General features: G+C 35.7%; 1 protein-coding gene across 1 annotated transcript in view; it reads left to right on the top strand.

Moving 5' to 3' along the window:
• The first annotated feature begins 322 nt into the window (after positions 1–322).
• The window catches only part of IGF1 (insulin like growth factor 1), a 45115-nt gene continuing 21089 nt past the window's right edge, over positions 323–24348 (top strand). The window contains exons 1-2 of the mRNA XM_009958491.2: positions 323–385; positions 4732–4888. Of these exons, the coding sequence (XP_009956793.1) occupies positions 323–385; positions 4732–4888 (220 nt within the window). The remainder of the gene's footprint in view (positions 386–4731; positions 4889–24348) is intronic.

The following is a 24348-nucleotide window of genomic DNA, read 5'->3' as shown; positions in this document are numbered from 1 at the left end:
TCACCATGCCCAAAAAAGTCCTTACTCGGTAACTTTGCCAGAAGAGGGAGAGAGAGAGAAGGCAAATGCTCCCCCAGCTGTTTCCTGTCTACAGTGTCTGTGTAATGTAGATAAATGTGAGGATTTTCTCTAAATCCCTCTTCTGTTTGCTAAATCTCACTGTCACTGCTAAAATCAGAGCAGATAGAGCCTGCGCAATGGAATAAAGTCCTCAATATTGAAATGTGACATTGCTCTCAACATCTCACATCTCTCTGGATTTCTTTTTTCTCATCATTACTGCTAACAAATTCATTTCCAGACTTTGCACTTTTAAGAAGCAATGGAAAAAATCAACAGTCTTTCAACACAATTAGTTAAGTGCTGCTTTTGTGATTTCTTGAAGGTAAATCTTTATTACTATTTCAAATAATTTTTTAGATTTATTTTGCTGTGTATTGTCTGCTTCTGGTTTGAAGAGTATTGTGCACTTTTCAATAACATTATTTTAGAACTGGGAATTATATATAAATTGCTGAACATGCAATTTCATGTGATCTGGAAAATGGCTGTATGTAATAGTTGCAATTACATAGATAACTGTAAGGGTAAACTACTGCAGATACATGTCTTAAATTTCACTTCTATTCAGAGAACTTTGCAATATTTCAGTTATGTCATTATTAAAGGGTCCAATTACATCATTGTCTATGTTGTTAATTAATGTTTCTGAAAACAAGAACTTTTAGCTATTTTCTGCAGGTGCAGGGTTTTATAGGAAAAAAGATATTATTCACATGTTAAGTTTCTGCAGTTTTATTTTACCCAATTATACATAGAATGCTCATGCTTTCACAGGGAAACTTTTAAGAGATGTTGTCACTGCAGCAATTTTCTGGCAGCATTGTAGCATTTACTTGTTTTTTGCTTTCATACATTAAAAGTAAATGTGAACTTCAGTTTGTTTTCCACATTAGAAACCAGCTGTGACTCTTGCTGACCTTGCATATTTGTATAGCTTAAGAAATTCTACATAAAGAAAATGGAAATTCTCCTACAAGTTCATCTCCAAGTTTTCCCTTGTAGGGAGGGCAGTTTCAGGAAAGTTTGCATGTGAAGTTTCATGTTATGACCCCATAATTTCTGCATATTAATATAAGCTGTCTTTAAGTAAATTTGGCTTCAGTAGGTGCATTGACCTCTGTTTCTGTCAATTGGCCCTAGTTCAACTTTCCATTATCAGCAAATTTATATCCTTCAAGAACTTTTTTTCTTTAATATTTTGCAAGGACACTTATGCAGTTGACAGAATTCTCCTGTTTTAATTTTTTAGAGCTAATTATTTTTTTTTAGAGTGCCTTCCACTTAAAACACACTTATCTCATTCCTTAATGTGATTCAAAAGAGCAGGTCTGTAATTGCAATGGATGAAACTGTTCTCTTAATGTATAAATGAGCATCCTTTCCAACAGATTTGAAAGATGAGGAATATTTTTTTCAAGTATTGAGCAAGGCACTGAGAGACATAAAAGTAATGTGCTAGTTCCTCAGCTGGTGCATCCTGCCAGCCTTCCTTGGAATCAATGGAACATATTGATTTAGGTCAGGATGTAGCCCAGATTCTTTAATCAAAGTTAGTAGTATTTAAACCTTGATCCATTTGAAAGTATATATACTTTATTTATATAATAATTACTAGTGGATACTGTTATTAAATACTAATGACATACTTCTACTATGGCTTGGTAATCAGATCCAACCTCTATGTAGCAAAACGTAATTTTGAATATTACTCTTGGGTTTTTTTTATATAGCATACGCTATCCATAAAAACGTTGCCCCATTCAAGATATTTATAATTATTGCAGATGTTCTTATAAGTTATTAAAATTACCAAGAATGTGAAGAATTCTTATGCACAAATTGTGCCAACTGATAGTTTGTTAGACGAAGAGGACTTTTGTAGAAGAGTTAAGAAGCAAAAGAGATGGAGAATGTTCATACAGGACATTCCTCTGTAGTGCCACTATTCTGGACTATTAAAAGAGGAATGCAGCAAAAGCTGGTTACTTTACCGAAAAAAGAGGAAATTCCAGCTGTGAAAATACGGTCAGTCATTCTATGCAACTAAAAGAAGTGCTTAACCAGGCTCATCCTGAACCTGTATTCAATTTCCAAATGTAATTAGATGCTTCAATAAACCCCACCCACATGCCAACGCATTTTCTTTTAAACTCCCAACTTTTTAGTCAAACTGGGGACGTTGCAATCACCCTGCCTGTTTGTAAAGAACCTAAAGCAATATTGGATTACAGCTTTGTATTTTCTTAAGACTATTCCCCTCAGACATAAATCGGAAGTTTGATTTTTTCACAAACATATTGAATCAACTAGTGTTATGTTTAATTAAAATAATGAAGTAAAGTTAAAGTTTTAAACTATGTTTTGAAATTAGTTTTGATGAAACAGCACTTAATTTAACAAATAACTGATTGAGTCTTAGGAACATGTGAGTCTGTTTTCTTTTCCCCAAAGTTTTTACTTGTTTGAAAGTTCTTGACTGTTTTTAAATTTGGAGATAAAGCTAGAAATTCTCTGTGGTTTATACTGTGCAGCCTTTTTGGCTTCCACTAAAGGAAAAACAGTAGATAATCTGTTCTGTTGTAGTTCAGTGCTGATGTTTATCTGAAAATGCAAACCAGCTGAAAAGTCTTGAAAAATACAAAATTGTTAAATGTCTAAGATTTATGTTTATTTCTGGCCCAAATGTCATGCAAGAACAACTTGTTAAATACATAATGTTCTTGTATTTGTAATGTCTTTCAGCCTTCTGAGGCGGTGTGCTGAACAGCTTTCTGCTTTACCTCCTCAGAACTGGGAACCATCTTAAACTGCAGGTGCATCACATTTATCTTAGAAATTCAAAAATATGGCAAGGGAAAAAAGAAATTGATGTTGTTAGGATATGGAATCATTACAGGAAATAATGCCTCATGTTATCATCATTCATTTATAATCTGATCTTCCTCCATCTGCCATTGAAGTCATGTCCATGTATTAAAGCTTGTTGGGTTTTGCATGGCAAAAGTGAATGGGAAAATAATTATTCTTTCTTTTTATGATATATCATGGGATTTAGATTTGTTGATTATTTTCACAGTGGAAATATAATGAAAATAAGGGGGATAAATTCTGACTTATTATTTATAGATTTGTCTCTTATTCAGTTTTGACTTAAGTTGAAATAGGGGACTCATCCAACAAGGTGCTAAGATCCCTTGCCAAGAAAATAAGAATTCTTAAAAATTATTGACTAGAGAAGGGTCAATACCCACTGGAACAGATCCCATATGAGCAGACAATAGATTATTTCATCAGTTTTTAAAAAGTTCAGTGAAAAAAAAAAAAGATTAAATGGTCCCTGAAGCCCTGAAAGAAACTTTAGGGAAGATTAATTGTGTTACTCCAATTACCTTGCACTAGTCTGCTAATACACAGCAGTTTTAAGCCAAGGTTAACTGTACATGCAAGAAAGATTTGTAACTTCTTACCTGACTGCAATACTAATGTTAACCTTGAAAGAGAATGAAATTAAATGCAGATTTACACCTTTTAAAACTAGCAATCTTGGCAAGTGATGTAAATCAGTTCAGAATATGCGTTAAGAACATTTTTCACAGTCCTGCTACTAAATATAAATAGCTTTTCCTAGTATTTAAAAGAAACAATGTTACCTTCTTTGACATGTTGGGTAAGATCTTTCGTTGACATAAATTAATATAAAAGAAGTGGATACATGGAATGGTGCAAATTTAAACCCCATGAGGATTGGCCTTTCTTCAGTCATGAGTCCAGGAAAAAGATATTTTGTGACCAAGTGTAAATGAGAAAAGATTAGATCACCTCTGTGTATACCTCATAGCCAAACCAGACTATGAGGATATAAAGGAGGTCAGTGAAAGTACAGCTGCTTCCATCAAATAAAAATACAAATCCTTAACACTCCCACTAGTGCTCCTCTTAATTTCATGAGTGCTTCCAAACATTAGCTTGCAAGTAACAGAGGACTATAAGAGTGATTGAATGAGGTCCTCTACTATGGAAGGTCCCATATCAACTCTTTTGTAACTTGGGCAAGCTCTAACTTGAAACTTCTTTTGTTTTGTCCCGGTATTTCCCTTTTTAAGGTGGCTGGAGGACCATGGAGTACTAATTATGAACCCTTTTCCTGATGGGCCAAATTTCCTGACATCCAGTTTAAAGCCATTTATTCTTGTACCAGTGCTATTCTTTAGTTTAAATAGCTCTTCTCTGTCATATGCCACCTCCATTTCCCACAATACATTCGCAGGCAACTGTCATATTCCCTCTTAGCCTATCTGGTCAGACAAAACGATTCAAGGTTGTCTAGTCTTCCTTACTCTTTTTGTTCTGGGCTTCTCTTTGTCTGTCTATTGCACTCCTCCATACCCTACTTTTGCAGTAGCAACCATAAATCATAGTTACTATAAGGTTCTCCAACTACATGTGAATATGAACCAAGAATATTCATCAGAGGAATTAAACAGTTTGCAAAACACATGGACTAGAATACGTAGATAGTTGTAAAATTATGGTGAGGCATTTCCTAATACTATGTTTCTTGTCTAACGAATTACAGTACGTATGCATTCTGAAGTCACATAGGTGAAGGAGTCATTTTCTTTAGGACTCTGTTGGGAAGCTCTGACACTGCTTTTGCTTCCTTGACAGGTGAAGATGCACACTGTGTCCTACATTCATTTCTTCTACCTTGGCCTGTGTTTGCTTACCTTAACCAGTTCTGCTGCTGCTGGCCCGGAAACACTCTGTGGTGCTGAGCTGGTTGATGCTCTTCAGTTCGTGTGTGGAGACAGAGGCTTTTACTTCAGTAAGTCAACCCTTTCGTTCATTTGACTGGTAAACTTTTCCATGTTTGCAACTGTTCTAAGTGAGCTCAGAAATGACCAAACTGGGCTGCTAAGTACAACTAGTATCCTCTATCTTGGAGGTGCCCAAGTCTTCAGTGACCACGATGTCTCAGTGAAAAATAAAGCTGTACCTGTCTTCAGCCTCTCTGGGTTTCTGACAAATTTTCCTTTTCAGACATGTTATTGTTTTTAACCACTTTCCAGCTGCTGATATTTCACCTGCTATCTTACCGCTTTCTGCTGACCTGCCACTGAAATTAAATGAATGAAAACACTTACTAGACCCAAAATATTCATGAGGCAGAACTGCATGTACCTGTTATGTCAGTGTCTACATCTGGTTTGAAAAAAAGAAAAGCTGTAAGGCAGCAAGCATAAAATTACCATATCCAAGTATTCACGTGCTTTGTCATTTAAAAACAGGTGAAGGGAAATTCATGCCTGGTGAGAGAATAAAGATTAACACCAGTACAGACAACAGATAAAATTAAGCCTGCAATAGTGTAGATGTATTAGTACTCAGTTGGATCAAGACCTAAACTTTGGAACTCAAAATCATAATATTTTTCCTTTGCTGTGTTTTAGATTGTGCAAAGCTAGAGTAACTCTTTTATCTCAGTACCTTCTTACAAGTGCTGACAAGAACAAGAAACTCAAATAACATAACGTTACTGAAACTTTTAGCTAGGACTATATTAATTCTGAGTTCATTCATTAATATATTTATTCAAAACATGCAAGAATTTGTGCTTTTAGAACCTCTGAAGCTACTGTTTACTTTTAATAATAATACGGGTTGTCTGAAGTTCTTGTCTGAAGTCACCTTTCCAAACAAGAATACAACTAGGAAAAAGAAATATGGGATGGATAGGCTATAAAACCAAGAAATTAACTGAAGGTGTTTTTTTCTATTTATTTTTATATTCTTTGTGGGGTTTAGCTGGTTTTTTATCTAGCTTTTATAGTACTCTTTTTGTCCTAATAATTTGCCTTCTAAGTTATCACTTTTGATTTTCTGCTCTTATCCAGCCCATTCCTATTAATTTCTATTCATGGAGTTATTGCTTTCAATATTTTTCTCAATATTTTACAGAAAATCCTGATTTCCTCAACGTACAAGCTGCAAACATTTTCATGGTCTTCTTGGCACTTTCTATTAAAGTTTACCTTTGAAACCGGGAGCCTTAGTTTCATATATCCAAAGTAACTTGTCAATAAAGAACCCTTCTTTTCTGTATTTAACACTTGAGCTATCGTTAATGAGCATCTACTCTAGAGTACTGTTTAACTTAATATTCTGGTGCTAAACACAGTATTAAAAATACTGGAATCTCTCATAAAGGAATTTGCATTTTTCTACCAGTTCTTTATGTGTTCGTTTGAATACCAAAATCTGTTACATTTATCAGCAGCTGAGTTACACTTGAAGGGCTACCTGAGTGTCCTACAAACATTTTCTCTTCGTGGCTGGAAAGAATGTAAAGGAAGACTTTCATCTCCCCCTCCTGTTTCTGCACCAGAAAACAATGAGAAAATATACTGCATCCTTAGAAAAGCATAGCAATTTTTTTTTACTGTGCGTGTATCTTAGGCATTTTCCATGTCATTCCTCTCCGGGTAAAATGTTTGCTGCTTCCTCAGAGAACTATTACACTTGCCTACCGCAAGAGTGGCTGTTACTACCAAACAATAGACTTACTGTTACTTGTACTCTATGTTCCTCAAGGTAAAAGGACGTGAAATGCTAATCACCAGCAATAACTCGCTTTGTTTTCAATCTCAGTTATTCTAAGTCTGCACAATCCATTTCAAAGCTCTACATTCCCTTAGCTATATCATCCTTACTTTAAAATACCAGGATGGGTTTGTGGAGTTTTAAAGGAGACCTTTACCCTTGCAATCTTGAGTTTTATCTGTAGGTATAGACTTCCTCTCTAGTTTTGTTGTTTTCTTACATTCTGAGTTTTCATTTGAAATAATATAACTGCTGACAGCATAAAGGTCTACCTTGTTTTGTATGGAAGACTGCATAGGTTTTGCTAATGAATAACCACTCTGTTTCAGGAAAGTCTTGCCCTGTTGTAATCAACAGACTGCAATTGCAACATTCAACAGGAAATTTATGAAGTTGATACATGGCCCTTGGATGCTAAGTAATGTGTGTCCTCTACCTGATTACTTCTGATTCATGAGGCAGCAATTTAATTTGTTTTATCCTCCTCCCTCTTACTTGTTAGTGTTTAATCTAAAATATAGAACTATAGAAAAGTAAGTCCAGTAACATTGGTAAAAAACCTTGAGATCCTCATGTCAGATATGCTACAGAATGCAGTACATTATTGGTAGTTAAAAAAGTTCTCCATTTCTTGTGACTTTTTAAGAATGCCACATAATTTACAGAAGTAAAAATGCAGTGCACTTTTTTCTGTTGTTGTGACGAGGGTGCCAATTTAAATTGTATTTTAAGTCTTCTATTCTCATATTCTGGTTCCTTTATATAAAGTATAATCAATGGTAATGTTTGCCTTTAAATTGCACAGGAAATAGCTGTGAAGGAAGGTTTTTCTTCCATCATTCTGTACTTCACTAGAGACTCCAAATATAAAGAATACCTTTTGGCTGAGGTGAAACTCCTGGTTCAGATTCAAGTTCAAAGCTTCTGACTATTCCTTGGAAGTTGTGGGTGGAAATGAAGATAGAAATAATCGAGTTACTTTCTGTTGAAAGTCCACAACCACAAGGTTATATCTACAGCTAGGAATGGAAGAAAAAAAATTCCTTTACATAGTCTACTCTGCCCAACTTCCTAGCTATAAAAGGAAATCCTTTACAGCTTCTGAAGAGGTGCCCCAGCTGCTTACCACACACAAAGAAAAGCATTGACTTCAAGAGGAAGTCAAATGTGGTTTCTACCACTCCCTTTCTTCATGGGGTAGACCGACAAAGATCATTTCTTAAAGTCTTTTTAGGGGAGAAAAGTGCACAAATCCCAAAATATATCATCTGCTTTTTCCCTTGGTCACATTTAGCCCCAGCCAGCACTGGCTACTTCTTGGACAGCCTTTTCTGTCCTATGATTCACCAGTGAAGAGCAGTTTGTTGTCACCTTTTGTCTAGCAACACTTTTCTAGGAGAACTTCTGCCACTCAAGTTCCTGTGTGCTAGCTTATGTTAGGAGAAGCCAACAAACATAGACATCGGCCGCAGCTACACAAGTGGCTACACTTAGACACAACTCTTCTCAATTAATGTCTTCCTAGTCTCAAAACTTCTGGATTCAACAGTCATGAAGCAAACAGCTGCTATGTTTATTTGAATTTTAATGTCTAGAAGGATCTACCATGCTGCTGTTACTGCAAAATTCTGAGGGCAGAAAATGTTGAGAAAACTGAAAGGACAAATTACAGGAAAATTCCAGAAGTAATAGCCCAGGCAGAGCGAAACTTTGCTTGAAAGAGTCTACTCTTATCGCAGGAATTTACTTTGTAGATAAATCAAAAAAAAATTTTTTTTCTTCATACAAGTTGAATTTGATGGACTTTTATTCATTCCTTCTCATGCTGTTTCCTGAGGACTGTTTCTCCTATGAGAAAGGAAACCAAACGTAGTTTGCCTTAAGAAGCAAATGCTATATTGGTTTTTCATCTAGTTTCTTCTCCTTTGAAAATATACCTTTTCCTTTTCCAATAAATGGATACCAGTTTGGCTAACAATACACACAAATGCCAGTAAAGAAATAGGTTTCTTATTTCCTTTGACACTTTTAGTCATTCTAATTTCTAAAGCCCAGGTTAGATGGCAATATTTATTTGAAAACATGCCAATCAGTTTCGTGAATTAAAAACCCACTTTTTTTTTCTGTTAAAAAGAATGGCTTTTGACTTATGGTAAATCTGAAACGTCTCTTGCACAGAAAAGAAGGAGCTGCATTTAGATACCTGACACAATGGAGTTCCTCTGATATTCTTCAGAGAATGGAGAATGATCTAGCATATGCTTTTCTGGTATCCAGCCTAATGCTCTCTGTGTCAACTGTTTTATGCAGAATCATCACGAATTTTTTACGACATTTTTTTCCACTATATATACGGAGGAACTGCTGCCTTACAAAGGAGGAAACAAAGGGCATAGTAATGGGCAATTACGTTTTGCTTCTTCCATTTCCCTTTAGTTAACAGCTTCTTGTTTCCTTCAGGAAGTCTGCTTTTAAAATGTTAGTGGAATTTCTAGGCCTGTCAAATCTATCAACATAATTACGAGTGTCATGGCACTCAGTTCTTTAACTACACCATACCTGTAGGAGCTATAATTCATTAGCTGCTCTCTGTGTCCCTGATTGAAAGGAATGTTAATGTTACAAGCCCAGGAGGGGCATGTTGAAAAGCTGCCATGGACACACACAGCCTGTGGTGTCAGTGACAGTCTTACAAATCTTTGCAAAGAAGTGCTGGTCATCTTGGCTATGTTCACACAGCAAGATCTGAGAGTGTTTTTTAAGTTCCTTGGCCTGGCTACATGCCCCATTTGTGTATCCATGCAAGATTTGAGTGTATGCCTCAATCTTTATCCCCAGGTTCCTTACCTCTTACAGGAAAGTTAACCTCTAAAGGAGCTAGGATGTGCTTTAGCCAAGTCTGTAGGGTCAGTGCTCAGGGAACCAGGACTGTAGGCACAGTTACTTATATATCAATATAATATTGATATTTCTCTGTAAGAAAAAAGACAGCTCTGGCTTCTGGAATGGTATCATTGTATAGTCAAATAACCGATATGTAAGTTTGGTGTGTGCTCCATTGCCCCTGGTAGTAATTGTTGAGGATGGTCTCTGAAAATAAGACAGTCTTTGAAAGAATTTTGTCCTTTTTTACCACATTAAGAAAGACTAGGGAGTGTTCATAAAGGCTAACCTTAGTTGAGTGAGGTTAATCTTCTTAAGTTACCTCTTCAATAACAGAGAGAGATGTTTTGTCTTCTTTCTCCATGGGTCACACAGGGAGGATAGGAGGATTTAGCCTCTAAAACACATTAAATTTAGACTCTGCAAACAGGTCTCCTCTACAGCTAGTTCTCTGGTTGCCAAGGATTTTGTAATTTTTCAACCTTTTCATTAAGAGGGACTGTAGTAGTAATGATAATTTTAATGAGGTGACTGAAAGCAAACCATTGATCAAAATTTCAGAGGGAAAAATCTCTGCAAAAACTGTCTACTACCAAAACCAAATAAGTACAGTTTCTCCAGAAGTTCAATTTACATATGTCATTAGCTGTTAGATATTAGAGATGCTAATGCTTTTTATGATGTTTGCCTTTATCTATGCACTAGACCAAGTTTCAAGTTTGGTCTTAAATAAGAGAAAGCTGTTATTTGACATTTGATTCCCTAACTGCTATATGTGTATTTAATACATTGTTTAGTCTCATGTTGGATAAAGTCACTCAAATAAGCACTTGGCAAGATCAGCATTAATTCTTGGCATAGCTGCCCCTCTTAGTTTTCCACTGAATCTTAAATATCAAGAAAAACCCTCCGCTGACTTCAATTCTGGCATACGCTTTATGCAATTGGCCAAAACCTTTGTATATGGACCTCTTCATTTGTTCTGGTATTAATAATGCATTTGCAATATTTGATCAACAGCAGCAAAGCAAATTATTCAGATTAGCAGAACGCCACAGTCTCTTAATTAAAACCTTTTGCATTAACTACTTGTCCATCTAGGGCAATCTACACAGGGTGCTCATTCAAAGAAGAAAGTTCATACAGCCATTCCTCTAGACTTTATTCAGCACTTTGGCTCTCATGCATGTTTCAAACACTCTCACATCACTAAAAATCAAACCAAGACTTAAAGCTGTTTTAATTTCAGACCTTTTTTAAAAGAGGATGGATCTGAACTTGTTTATTAAACCATACCAAAATGTTAATATTTCCCTATGATACAAGGTTAATTGTTCAAAAATATAACAACAAATGAAAGGGGTAACCAACAGTTAAGTCATTTCTCAGTCTAGAAATCAAGACAAAAGAAATACCACAAATGTATACTTATTGAAGTATATGCTAAATTTATCTCTGGTAATAACCACAGGAACTTCCATGTCAAAAAGAAGAAAGGCCGTTAATTCATACTTTCTTTGTGGTGCATTTAATGCAAAATCACTACTCAAGATATAGCCCAAATACTGGCTGTAATTGTTAAGTAATGACAGGCATATTTCATTATTGCATCAGTGGATGCAGTTCTGAGAATAAGAATTTTAACATATCCAGAGCCTTTAGCTGTGCATACCACATACTGACCAGTGGATCACTCCAACTTATAGGAAATTTTGCATTGCACTGTAAGTAAAAGTTTAAAAAATTGAATCAGGTTAAATATTAAATGCCTATTTCAACCAAAAGGCTGTGCATTAGGCACCAGTTAACACAACCATTCAGAATAATAGGATAAACTGCTTTTCTTACTGTATCAAAACAAGAAAAATCAAATTCCATCTTATTTTCAGACTACTTTAAGTTTTAGACAAATTACATAGGTGAGCTTATCTTGTCAATTTTATCCAAGCAACCTTCAGGTTAAATTTCTCATTGCCTCTCCAATGTCAATTCCTGGTAAATTGGTTTGGAATTCCTCAGAAAACTGCTTTGAATTCCTTAGTAAACTTAAATTCCTACAAAATTAGTCACAGATCTGAAATACTTGTTCTTGCTCTTACAAGACAGAGTGGAAGCTGTTTGCTTACCTTATATCAAATTGTTTGCTAGTGAAAACTGGAATAGCTTCCTTTTATCAAAGAAACAATTCAGGGCTAACCTCTTTTTTTTTTTTTTTTTTTCCTGAGTCTAGAGCATATTTATATATTTTCCCTCTTACTTTTGAAATTCACCTGTGATCCCAGCCTTCCCATCTATGTAATGTAACTGTTCTAAGTAAGAGAATGCCGCCAGACAGCAGACCCTTCTGCTTCCTTATGTGCCTATGAAAGTGCAGAAGTAGGGAAAGAGTGTCCTGTTAAAGCACATCCATTGGGAAATTATGGCTCACACCCAGACCTGAAATTATATGATTTTTTTTATACAAAACTATTTTTTTATAGTGTTTGTGTCTTTGTGTATTGGGCAAAAATTTACACAACGCTGAGTATGTAGGAAAAAAGAAGGGATTGGCTCAGACAATTCTGACTCAATCCAGCTCAGTGAATAAAACTGTTTTCTTTCTGAAAATAAATATTCTAGCAATATGTATTAACTATTTCTATCTCCAAACAAGTAAGCATTTAAGTAACATTCCCAGCTCCTATAAACAGCAACTTCTAAGTAAATATTACTGAAAATTGTTTTGACTTCAAAAAAATGTTCATTAACACCCATATCCTTTTAAGGCAATGAATAAAATCTTAATTACACACACAGACCCTGCATTTCACATGAAGTCTGTATTTTAAATAATATTTTTTAAAGTATGGCTTATGCAAATGTAGAAAAAGTTTAAGTGTTGTGGGGAAAGTGGTAGAGATGTTATGTTTGTGGATCTGAAAATATGAGTACATTCCTAATTAGTTTTGATGACTGTGTGGTGCTATGTATAATAAATCAAATTTACAACAGAGGGATTTTTTTCAGACTGGCATTAACTATGCTGAAGGTTGCTTTTAACTCAGCCCCATCAAAATGACTGGATAAGATCTACTATTATAATGAAATTTTTACAAATTCTTTTTGTAAGACTTCATTGATTACTTTAGATGACATGAAGGCTAATAAGGAGATCTATTTTAGGTTAACATAACAGGTTTAAATTGAATGTTTCATAGCTTGCAACTTCTGTAGACAAGTAAGATGTGATAATTTGTTTCTACATCCCCTGAATTCCTGAATTACTAGTCAACAGGTCTTCCATGAAAAAACTTAGTTTTTCCTACGTATTTCAAGTTTTATGTTTCTTTCCATTAAAGTTTCCAGCCTTTCACAGGCATATTTAGTTTGGCAGGAAGAATCTGGTGACTCATAGACTGAAGAGATTTGAGAGCAAGCTACTGAAAATGTATCTAATTTCTTCTTGTGTAATTTGGGAGCAAGCTACTGATAGTATGTCTAATTTTCCTAGTTTAATCAGATGTATTATTGGCGAATACATGTCCTGAATAAAAGCCATATTTATTCCTGAAATATATAGCTAAGATTAAATGCAAACCCATCATATATATTTGCTTTAAAACACCTCCTGTTTTTATAATTGTTTCTGGCATTTTAGTCAAAATCATTGGTCACTGAATGAAAACAGACGTATTAATGAAATAATTTGCATTATGACCTTATTTATATTTTGGAATTCAGTATTATTGAAGTATTCCTTACTGGTGGTCTTTGGTGCAGGATTTTGGTTTTCTTCATTTTTTTGAAGGGAGGATAGAGCTGTAGGAAGAATAGGTGATATTATTATACCTCCACGATTCACATAGCGGACAGATGTATTAAAAAGACTCTCATTTGCATCTTATGTTGTTGACTGTGTTGTTCCTTTCACCTCTTTTCAGACGAAAGGCCTTTAAATTCAGTTCTTTCTAGATAGACTATGTGTGACAAACACCATTTTAATTTATCCATGTATAGCCTAAACCTTCTGAAAAATAAAGACTAAACAGAGCTTGATCCAATATACACAAAGAGATTCTGGTTCAGATTCATTCCATCTACTTTTGGGCACTTAAATGAGGTTACAAAAAAGTAACTGAGTTACAAGCTTACTCAAGCTTATTCAACAGTCAATGAGAGGAGTAAGAAACTTTCAGAGCTCTCATTAAGTTCTGAATATACCGTAGGACACACTTTTCCTTCTCCACTAAATTAAGCAAGGAAGCTGTGGCAATTGTATCCTTAAGTTAGTTAAGTTGGTTGAGTAAGGACCCTCCACTAAGAGCCTAAATTTTGGTAGGATGAAACTGAAAAAAAAACAAACCCACATCGTGAACTTCATAGTGGAGATGCACTCATACAGACTTCGTATGGATGCACTCATACAGACATCATTTCAGACCAAAGCAAATCGAAGCTTATTTCAGCTGCCGTGGTATAATACAGTTAAGCAAAGACCCAGAATGTGACTTGAACAAATGCTATGAATAAGCATTAACACAATTTAGCTTATTTCAGGCTGCACTTAATATTGTGCATTGTACCATGCCCATTTGGTCTGGCTTGAGGGAAATAGGGTAGAAATGAAGGTAGTGTTTCCACTACATTCTCTCACTTCACAATTATCTATTGACTTCTGCGTTTAAAAGTCATGAAGGGTGACATTCTATGAGATACTCACACGAATTATTTTCATACACATGTAGAGTTCCACCAATATTTCAGGAATTAGATACAGTAGATTTAATGTAACTATCCCAAGATACAATAATTTCAAAAAGTGGAGTGGTCAAGATAATATAGTCATTCCAAAAATAATAGGAAGATATTTTTGTAGAATTTGACACTTTTTTTTTTTTTTTGGAAACAACGCAATGAAATTCTACAACTGCAAATCAAATGGTGTTAAGTCAACTACTATAATTTTTGTTACATAGTAATCTTATTTTAGTTTTTGAAAGCAGTAGGAGTTAATACAATAAAAGACAACTATTTCCTGTTATCGCTAAGATGAAGACTAACAAAATGAGCAGAATTCATAAGAGGTGGTATTATTGTCTGCTGCTCTTTTCAAACAGAAATTCATACTCTGACATGAAATAGGTGAAGCTCAGACTTGTGAAAAAAAAAGCATATTTTTTTTTAATAAATCCATCTTGAACCCCCCATCAAGAATCAAATAACCTGCAATGGATTTTGCATGCAAAACTATTATCTTTGAATTATGAAACAGGGAGGAGTGCCCTTGGGTTTTTTTTAGGATATAATATAAAAAAGCAGCGTATATCTAAACTTTCACATGGCAGAGAAAAGAGAGACACTGTCAAGGAAAAGTTGATATACAGTATAATAAAGAAGGGGTAAAGATGATATCGAAGGAGGGGAAAATAGTGACATTAATAATCCAGGCTGGCCCTGTCCAGGAGTTTCTTCGCTTCATCATCCACAATCAGGAGTCCATGGATACTTTCTCAAGCTTATCTGTTAACTTCAATAGACTTTGGCTCAGTGCCCTGTGGGGACAGTGTGAGTTAATTTGGGGAATTCTCTATGCTCACTAAAGAAAACTTTGATCACTGATTTTCCTAGGTCTTTTGGTCATAGGTATCATAGCACAACAAATATTTTCCCTTGACTGGATTCCCACTGGTTTCTAACTAGTCATCTGTTTTTCCTAAGAACTACCACCTGAACTCCTGATACTTTTCCTTCTGTATTATAAATATAGCAAATAGAGGATCTTTTGAGCAATCAATAGATATTACTTGTGCCTTAACTGAAAAGGGTACATGCACATCAAAAAACTCCTTGTTTTTAATACTCATTCAAATCATCGTGAAAGGTTTGTAGTGTCATTTTAAAGTTCATGTGCCGTTCATGGTACAAATTATTAAAAATTATCAATTCTTCATACATAAGTGTTTGATGAAGTGCCTAAATTGGTCTTGATTTTGTGGCAGGTAGATGGCTATATCTAAGACACTGAACACTAACTTTTCAAAAGTGTTAGTCTCTTTTCAAAAATTAGTACAAGTCTCATGAGAAGTCAATGAGACCTTGGAGGCTCCTAAAGGCATATGAGGACAGATTTTCAGTGGTTTTTAGGCACTGAAGAGGCAGATGGACACTCAATAGATTTTCCAAAAGCAGTCATGTATCTAATTTCCACTGAAATCAATGATAGGTGGTCCTAGGCAGGTTTTTTTTTAAAACCCTTCTAGGCATATGCCTGTGTTTTTAGTCGTCTCAATATCTTTGGAAATACGAGTCAGGGTTCTTAGCTACTTGTCTAAATTTTGCTTACGGAACTTATCGACTACTTGTGAAAAAGCTATAACTATTAAAAGCTCCTTAAAATAAGAATTGGCATAATGACTTGGCTTCCTCTCTGACGTTAAACATACTAATACGCTTAGTATGAAATCTTCTTATTTCTAGCATAAATATGTGAAGCATCAGATGAAAGCTAATAATTTCCCAAGTGAGCTAAAAATAATGAAGGCTGAATTTAAATAAATATTCTAAGAGGCATTCTGGAACAGACAGTGGTTAATAAGTACTGTAAAGGCTACCTTTCTACTAATGTCATCTGCAAGATGCCAAAGCCTAGACACGGACCACAAACAATACAGGATAAAGATCAAACATGAGAAAAATTATAATAATCACATGAACTTGGAGACAATGCATATTTTATTGTTTTCTTTGCCTTCTGACCAGAAAAATGTAATTTAAAATATCTCAAACTTCTTTAGGATGTCTTATTTTGGAGTTTCATGTATTTGTGACTTAGACTTAGTCTCCACTGCAGTAAGACCATCTGACAGCACCTAAATTTACTGCAATAATTCTAAATACATTGTAATATAAGGAGTAAGAGAATCCGCAGATTCCATTAAAAAGTATTAGTTTGTGTAACAATAAATGTTCCCATTCTGCGTCACCATATCGTATGCAACTCTTGGAAAAGTGTTTGTTCTGAACAACCTGAATAGATAAATATGATTCTGTTGGTCAAGTTCATCCTAACTGTCCTTAATTTGACTTTTTTCAGACAAAAGAACTGATAAGCTATCATTGCCATATTGCCAGTATAGATTGATGATACTTTTATAAAGTTTTCATTTTGCTGTTTCCCTATAGTCTCAGGAGATGGAGAGATGTCTCGGAAAACTAAGACCAAATTTGTATCAACAGTAGATTGTTTTCTTGCTGAAACAACTATAATCACAGAAAACTTGTGGCTGAAGTAGATAATTGAAATCTGAAAGTCTCATTGTTTCTTATTGTGAGCCAGTACAAAAAATCCACCTTTTCTTTGAACCACCTCTACCTCTTCAGTTTGCATTATATCCCAGTGCCATGCTGAAAGCAGAGGCATAATCCTGTTTTAAATCACTGTTTTGAATTCTTTTTAGACACGTTTAAACTACAATAATTCAGCTGATGGCTGCTTGATTTCAATGCAGCCAGTGAGAAAGCAAGAAATCCAATGACCCCAAGTTCACTGAGATTGCTGGAAAATAAAAACAAGGGTTTGGAAGGCCAGTGCTTCAACACATAAAGAAATACATTGAATACTTCAAAAGATATAAAATTCTTAGAACTGTTGGACAGGCTTCTGTGTGTGAACTTTCCTGTCCAAGTGGCATTGCTAAATACCATGGCACCAATCAGAGGGCTGACATCATGTTGTTGTGTAACTCATAACCATAGCAATGTCACTTTTTAACATGCATTATATGTGCATTCAGCAGTTTAAAATCTCAACTGTGTCAGATGATAAATAAAGTACAATTCAGGAAATTTATTTTGAAATACGAGCTCTTTGTATTTTTTTTTTAATAAGAGGAAAAGAAAATGTAAATTTTGTTAAGCCAATGTTAACACTGGAAGCTTGGATTCAGACAACAGACACAGTAAGAACAGGTTTCATCACTCATAGTAATATAGTCTAGTAAGAGAGCCAATCTTGATTATTTTAATGGACAACAATAAGCCTGATGTTCTATCTTACGAATGGGACATGATGCACCTAAATGCATGCAGTCAATAAATAGCATAGTATTCCAAAATTGCTGACTAAATGGTATATCTATTAGTCCAAGCTAACTCAGTATAAGTTACGCCCGACAACCATAAGCAATAGAGAACAGCATGTAACACAAACTGGGAATGTAATCCTCCTCTCCATTTCTTCAAACCTAAGCACACTTCCAAAGAATCATTAACCTCTTTCTGCTCTCACTGGAGTGACAGAAAATTGCCTCATTCTTCCGAGCTGCAGAAGTCCCAGAGCAGCTGTTGTGCAGAGCAGCAGCAAAGCACTGACCAGGAATAGTTTTTGTTGCCAAGTGGCTGGTGATAAACAGATTCAGTATTGCCAGGTACTAGTAAAGGGAATGACATGTACACTTTGGCTCAGGTGACAGGTGGTAGGGAGTATCTGGTGTTATCTGTTACCTGTCCTTTTAGAACATCAGTACATTGGAGCTGCAAAGAAGAGGCACTACCTTGAACCGGTTGTCCCTTTATGGGATCACAGTCACCAGCAGTGGTGTAAAGTAGCCATTGCCCTCTTGATAATCCGCCGAGACTACTAGCACTGCCTTTATGAAGCATAAAAATATGAAATAAAGGCTTATTATACCACATACGCTGCATATTATTCAATGAGTTTTGAGGCTGTATTTTCACAAAACAAGGGATGATACGCCCCATAAAACACCGTCATCTTGGGTAGACTGAATTACAGCTTCTTTGGCAAAGACAAAAGGACCTGAATTTCTCTGGTGACACATAACAAGACTACCACCTGGGCTTTTAACACCTGGCAATTGTAACCACTACTTGAAGTGCACAAGAATTCTGGACACAGATTACTTCCAGTATCAAACTCACAGTCACTAGATTTCTTGATATGCAGCATAAGATGATCTTGTTGCTAACCATTTTCTCACATGTACAGAAGATGTGTTTATAAACTTTGCACCCATAAAAGGAAATGGTGAGATGTTGAAATGTATGAGTCCAGCAGTACACAATTATGGCTAACACAGTCCTTTTCTGCGCAATCCATTAATCCAGAAATAAGACTTCTGAATACAATAAGCCTAATTGGTGTAAACTCTCTCTCACCTTTAATATTTCAGAGGACAGACCAAGTGCTTCTGTAGACAGGCAATGGATAAAGAATAAAGCAGCTGGGAGGGTTATGATTATTTCTAGCTTTGGGACTAACTAGGTTACATAACCTTGAACAAACCAATTTTATCTGTATTTGTCTTACTTTCATCATGTGTGAAAATGAGGCAATGGTGTTTATTTTTAAATACTTTTGAAATCCCCCATTCAGGTAACCATTCAGATCCATCCAAATACTATTTTTTAGAAGCTCACCCATATGTAACTCAACCACTAGAAGAGTTAAAGTTTTAAGCAAATGTCACATGGCAGCAAGGATGATAAATTATAAGTAATAGTCTATCAGACTTAGGAAGACAGTTCAGCATATACAATAAAAATAGACCTGTTTACATAAGGGATAAAAATTGGCTACTACTTTCAAAATAGAAGTTAATTTATGCAATATTACTGCAGAGAATCCCTCAAACTGTTTTTAAACAATACTGTAATTGTTACATAAAACTTAATGGCAAGTTAAGTAGATTGCCCCAGCAGGCCCTCTGCTTACTGCAAGTATATGGCACAGAGTTCATAGGTTACTTGAGACACATTCTCCCAGCCAAACGAGTCAAACAATAACACTTCTAGGCACTGAAACACTTTTCCTTGGATTTCAGCAGAAGCAGATGTGGGGCTGACTACACACTGAACAAGAAGAATATTTCGAAAAGAGAATGGCAGAAAAACACAAGCTCAGCTTGCAGTTTATCTGTAATCACCCTTGCCTTTCACCTTGACATAGCTTTCTAATATTACCCTCTTCATCTAAGATCAGTGCAAAGCTTCAATAAATTGGAAGTTCATTTCTTCATGTGTGCTTCAGATTCTTCTGCTTAACAAATTGATGCAGTTTTTCAGTCTTCATTTTACTTTGGAGTGTAAGTTCTGAGTCATCATCATTCAATTTTCTCCAAGCCTCCAGCTCGTGTTTTCTGGTTTTCTTCCCGGATGTGCCATAACAGTGGAATTGTAACACCTCAGTAAAATGGTGAAGCCTAGCTGACATCTACCAGCAACAAAACACTGTGCTCTCACACTAATTCCCCACACATTCCACTTTTCACCCCACTTTCCTTGCATCCTCAATAAAGTGGTAGAGTCTAGTAAGCAATTTCTTCCTGTTCTCTGCAACATTCTGCCAATACTAACACAGAGATGAGGCAATAAATCGAAACAGTCACCTCAGAGAAGAGCACGCTTGTCTTGCATGCTCTTTTTCTAGTCCTGTTTCTATCAATATTCCCATGAGATTAACTTCCCTGAAGTCAGTGACTTCCCTGCAGGTAGGATATCTGTCAGTTCTGGGTCAATACTGTGTTAATGAACTGTGAAGCTATTATTTTTCATTGTTAAGTAATTTTTGTTTGGGAAAATCAATTGAGAAAAGTTTTGCTCTTTCATGAGATTAAAATTTAATAGAATAAAATTTAACAGAATCTCTGTTCAGAAGTTCACAATACTCTTAAGTAGAACAATAGAAAAAAAATCCCTTAGTCTGAGCTTTGATATATCCATCATTAATTTAAAACAGTCAATACTCTAGTATATTTCTTTTAAAACCAGCCATTATACATCAGAATTACTTGCAGAAGAAAAGAAGGTGAGAATTAGCAGTAACAGAAAGGTGTAACAAGCAAGGCAGAAAAATTTATTCTGGAAAGAGGTAAAAATGATGAATCAAAAGAAAATATAATTTAAGACAGAGAAGCCTTTAACAGTTGCTAATAAAGTTCTGTATTTGGCAGCTACCTTACCTGAACTAGGACTTTGATTCCTTTGAGGGTGAATCACGTTTGAACCAGGTTTCAAGGACAGTTCTCCTCTGACAAACGTGCAGCACATGCAACTGTGTCCAATTTTTCTTACCAGATCTGGGTTGGACACTACATACTAGCAATTGCATGTCAGGAGGTAGCTACGTACTAATCTTGCAGTCCTGGTTAGCACAAACTGTGAAGCAGACTGTAAATCACCTCTACAGAAATATCACCCCAGATCACCTAACCACAAATTAGCCACATCTCATTTAACTTCTATCTCAGTAGAGTTCAAGAAAAAGGAAACCTCACCTCAATGTTCAGATGGGGAAATGTTAATATCAGACAGCAGGTTCTGTTACGGTAGCAAATGATAACGGTCATTATAAAGAGCAGGAGAGTTGCCAGATGACAACTCCTTGAAATTGTCATTGCGGGGGGGATATGAAAAGAAAAACACCTGCGGCAGCCCAGCTCTTCAGAGAACAGAATGAGTAAATACTTATATTGGACTGATAAACACCTATACCTACCTTTACTGAGAAATACCTCAGAACCTTGAAATTTTGCAATTTTTAGGTGAATTTCCATAGGCAGGACAAAGTTGTACAGATCTGAACAAAAGTAATTTCCTTTTTACCTCCCTAAATTCCACCTTCACACAGAAGAACAAGGGCTATTCAATAAAACAGCCATACACTTCAAAGAAGAGAGGTTTATGTTTAGTAGAGGCAAAACGATGTGGCTTTTAATCCTATTGTCAGAAATTACTCAATGGTTTTAGCTGTACCTTTCTCTCTCCTATTCCTTTTACAAGAAGAAAACAAAAAAACCCGCAAAAACTTACCGAAGATGCACAATGCACAAAACCCAGACAATTAAGGTTTGGTTAAGTTATAACAACATTAAGGTAGAGATTAATGTTAGAAAGTGTCAGGCAATCCGAAGTTTAGACATTGTTACCTGCTCCAAATATTAGTGTCAATAGCAATATTATGGTGACAAACAATCATAATTTATATATGTGATTACCAAACTTTGTGTTCTACTGCTCAGTTGATGATAATGTTATGGGATATTTAGTTTGCTTTAGCAGAAGTATTTGATTTTGAAACATTTACATGCGCTTTGTGTTATAAGACAGGATGAATTGTTCTTTCGGGATTGGGCTGCCCCTCACTGATTCCAGCTTGAGCTATACCAGATGCCATATAGCCCATCCAGAAGAGCTAACTCTTAATCTTTCTTCTTCTACATCCACTAAATATGACTTTATATAATTACACCAGAGCACTGAGACGGTAATGAACGAATAGTCCATGAAGAACTTTGGAAAGGTTTCAGCAATTTCTGTAAGGAAATGAGTCAAAATGAATCTAAGCAAGATACAGGACACGGTGCAATAATGTCTGGTTTCTTCTAAAGAAAAAGAAAGAACGAGTGTCCTATCACTGATATTTTATCTTGAGCTACTATGGTATCCAATGTGAAAATATACAACGTGAAATAAGAAAGTCTGTTCTATTAGGAAACAAAAATAGTACTTAATAATTACTACCAGCTTCAATGTTAGCAATACGTTTGAATATTTAAAGACTGCATTTCTTAACAGTTTTACAGCATATCACTTTAAAAGACCTTGTAGATATTTGCCAGATGTGATACAGTGGTAGAGAAATACTACAGCAGGGAGCTTATTTATCCTTAGATCACCCCATTCTTTTTCTTTCAAACCAGAGAAATGATTTCTGAATTTCCTAATGATCTTGAAAGATAAACATTGAAAATTAGAGAAGCTAGAAATTACTATATTAAAAGGAGCATTATATTCTTTAATTCTAGTGCTAAGAACATAAACCTTTCCTAAGTCCTACTTATCAGTACAATGACGTCATCCTGGAGTAGGGGAAAGGATAATCTTCCTTGTTGCTGCATTAGGATTGGAGAATGGCAAGGAGTTCTGATAAATATACTGCTCATCATGCATGTAAGTTTAAATACAACTAATACTAAACAGTCTTTTATATAGGATGGAACATGTTGTGGATTTTAAAAACCATATATTGTCTTCTATATTACTAGTATCTTTTCTCCCTACAATACAGCAACATGTTCCAAGTGTTTTTCAGAGCTTCCTCTCTGCGCTTTGCCTTCACTCCACCAGCTGTCACTCCAGCGACATTTCCCAAGCATGAAGCTGACAAAGAGCAGGGTAGGGCTTAAGTGCTTAAGCTGTGGAGATCAGTAGCAATATTTTCAAATATCCACATAACTCAGTGTTTTGGGAACAATTTCTGATATTGTTAGTTGAGTGGACAACACTGTTTACTACACAACCCCTGTCACTGTTCAGTTATTTTAGAAACTTAAAAGGTTACCAAACTACAGCACACAGCTTTTTTGTTTGCAAATTTCTTGTTTTTCTGTCTGTAATTCTCCTGGTTTTCTACCATAATACTTCATTTAAACTGGAAATGAAGAAAGCCTACCCTGATTAATCCTAAGAAATTTCTGCATAGACAATTAAGAGAACTATTAATAATGCAGAAAAGAGGCCAAAGGACAGAGTACAGGACAGATATTTGAGAAGTGTTTTACTTCCTGATTTGCAAACCTTCTCTACCACTTTATCTTTCAAATTCCAGAACTGTATTTGCAGGTCAAAGTTATCTGAAATTCTGGTCCAAAAAAAGGTCGAGAGGAGTTATCACATGGGGATGCCTTCCTCCAACAGTTAGGCTTCCTTCTCCCTTTCTAGTTCTTGTCTGTTATTTGAGCCACTGCGGTCCAAGATCCAAATAATGACAGGAAAACTACTACAACATCCAGAGCTAGCATAAGCATTTTCTTCAACCTGCAGAAATACTGATCCCACTACTGAAATTAAATTAACTCATCCACCCCAACAGCAGAAAGAAAAGTTGACATGATTTTCAATAGCCTCCGAAAACTTTGCCTAGTGACCATAATTTTAGGAAACATTCAAGTTAAGATTTTCAGTTTGCCAGCTGGCTTGATTATGGCATTTACCATTTTCCTTTGTATATATAAACAGAACAGGGAGTGAATCTTAACTTCTCTTTGTTCAGAAATAGTCCCGAAGTGTTTCAGTTCTTTCCACATTACTTTGGTAAGAAGCAGGGAAAATTGTCACAAGCCTCTCTGATATTGCTAGTGAGGTGCCAATATCATGATACGCAGAAGCAATTTCTGTGAAGCAAAGACACAGTGAGCCTGTTATGTACTATAGTGCAGGCATACCCTCACACTGCAGCATGTTTCCACTGCTCTGACTTGTAGGTGCTGCCACACGTCTAACCAAGTGTGAAGGAGCCCTCTAGTGTAAAAAAGCAACTGAACCTACCACCCATATTTTGCACACAAATAATGCAGCAAAACAATGAATACAATGCCACTGTCAGTCTCCAGGCACTCCAGCAACACACACTGGCCAGAAGATGCAGCAATTATATTAACTCCTGGATCTCAACACTGAGGGAAAAAACGTGTATATACTTACAGCTAGTCTTAATGGGCATTACAGATAATGTGATTTCAGGGCTAGTGTATGACCAGCCATAAAACCAGTCTTAATTGAAAAAGGACTCCAAAAACTTGAGAATTATGCAGAAAAAAACAGCAGTCCCTGTCAGATAAATATTTTGTTTAAATTTTTCAGTAGGCCTTGACCTTAAGAACAATTGATTACAAGCATTTAAAGGACAGAAAGCCTTTTTGTAAATCTCATGTACTAGGATAAATTTTACCTATTATGTGCTGATCACTCAAATCTTCTGGAGGCATAGACATTTTGCCCTATAATATAAATAATGTATAGGGA

This window comes from Leptosomus discolor, chromosome 1, assembly GCF_034619465.1.
Source record: "Leptosomus discolor isolate bLepDis1 chromosome 1, bLepDis1.hap2, whole genome shotgun sequence".
Taxonomy (NCBI): domain Eukaryota; kingdom Metazoa; phylum Chordata; class Aves; order Leptosomiformes; family Leptosomidae; genus Leptosomus; species Leptosomus discolor.
The sequence above is the reverse complement of the archived record's forward strand: the minus strand, read 5'-3'. Positions and strand labels throughout refer to the sequence as shown.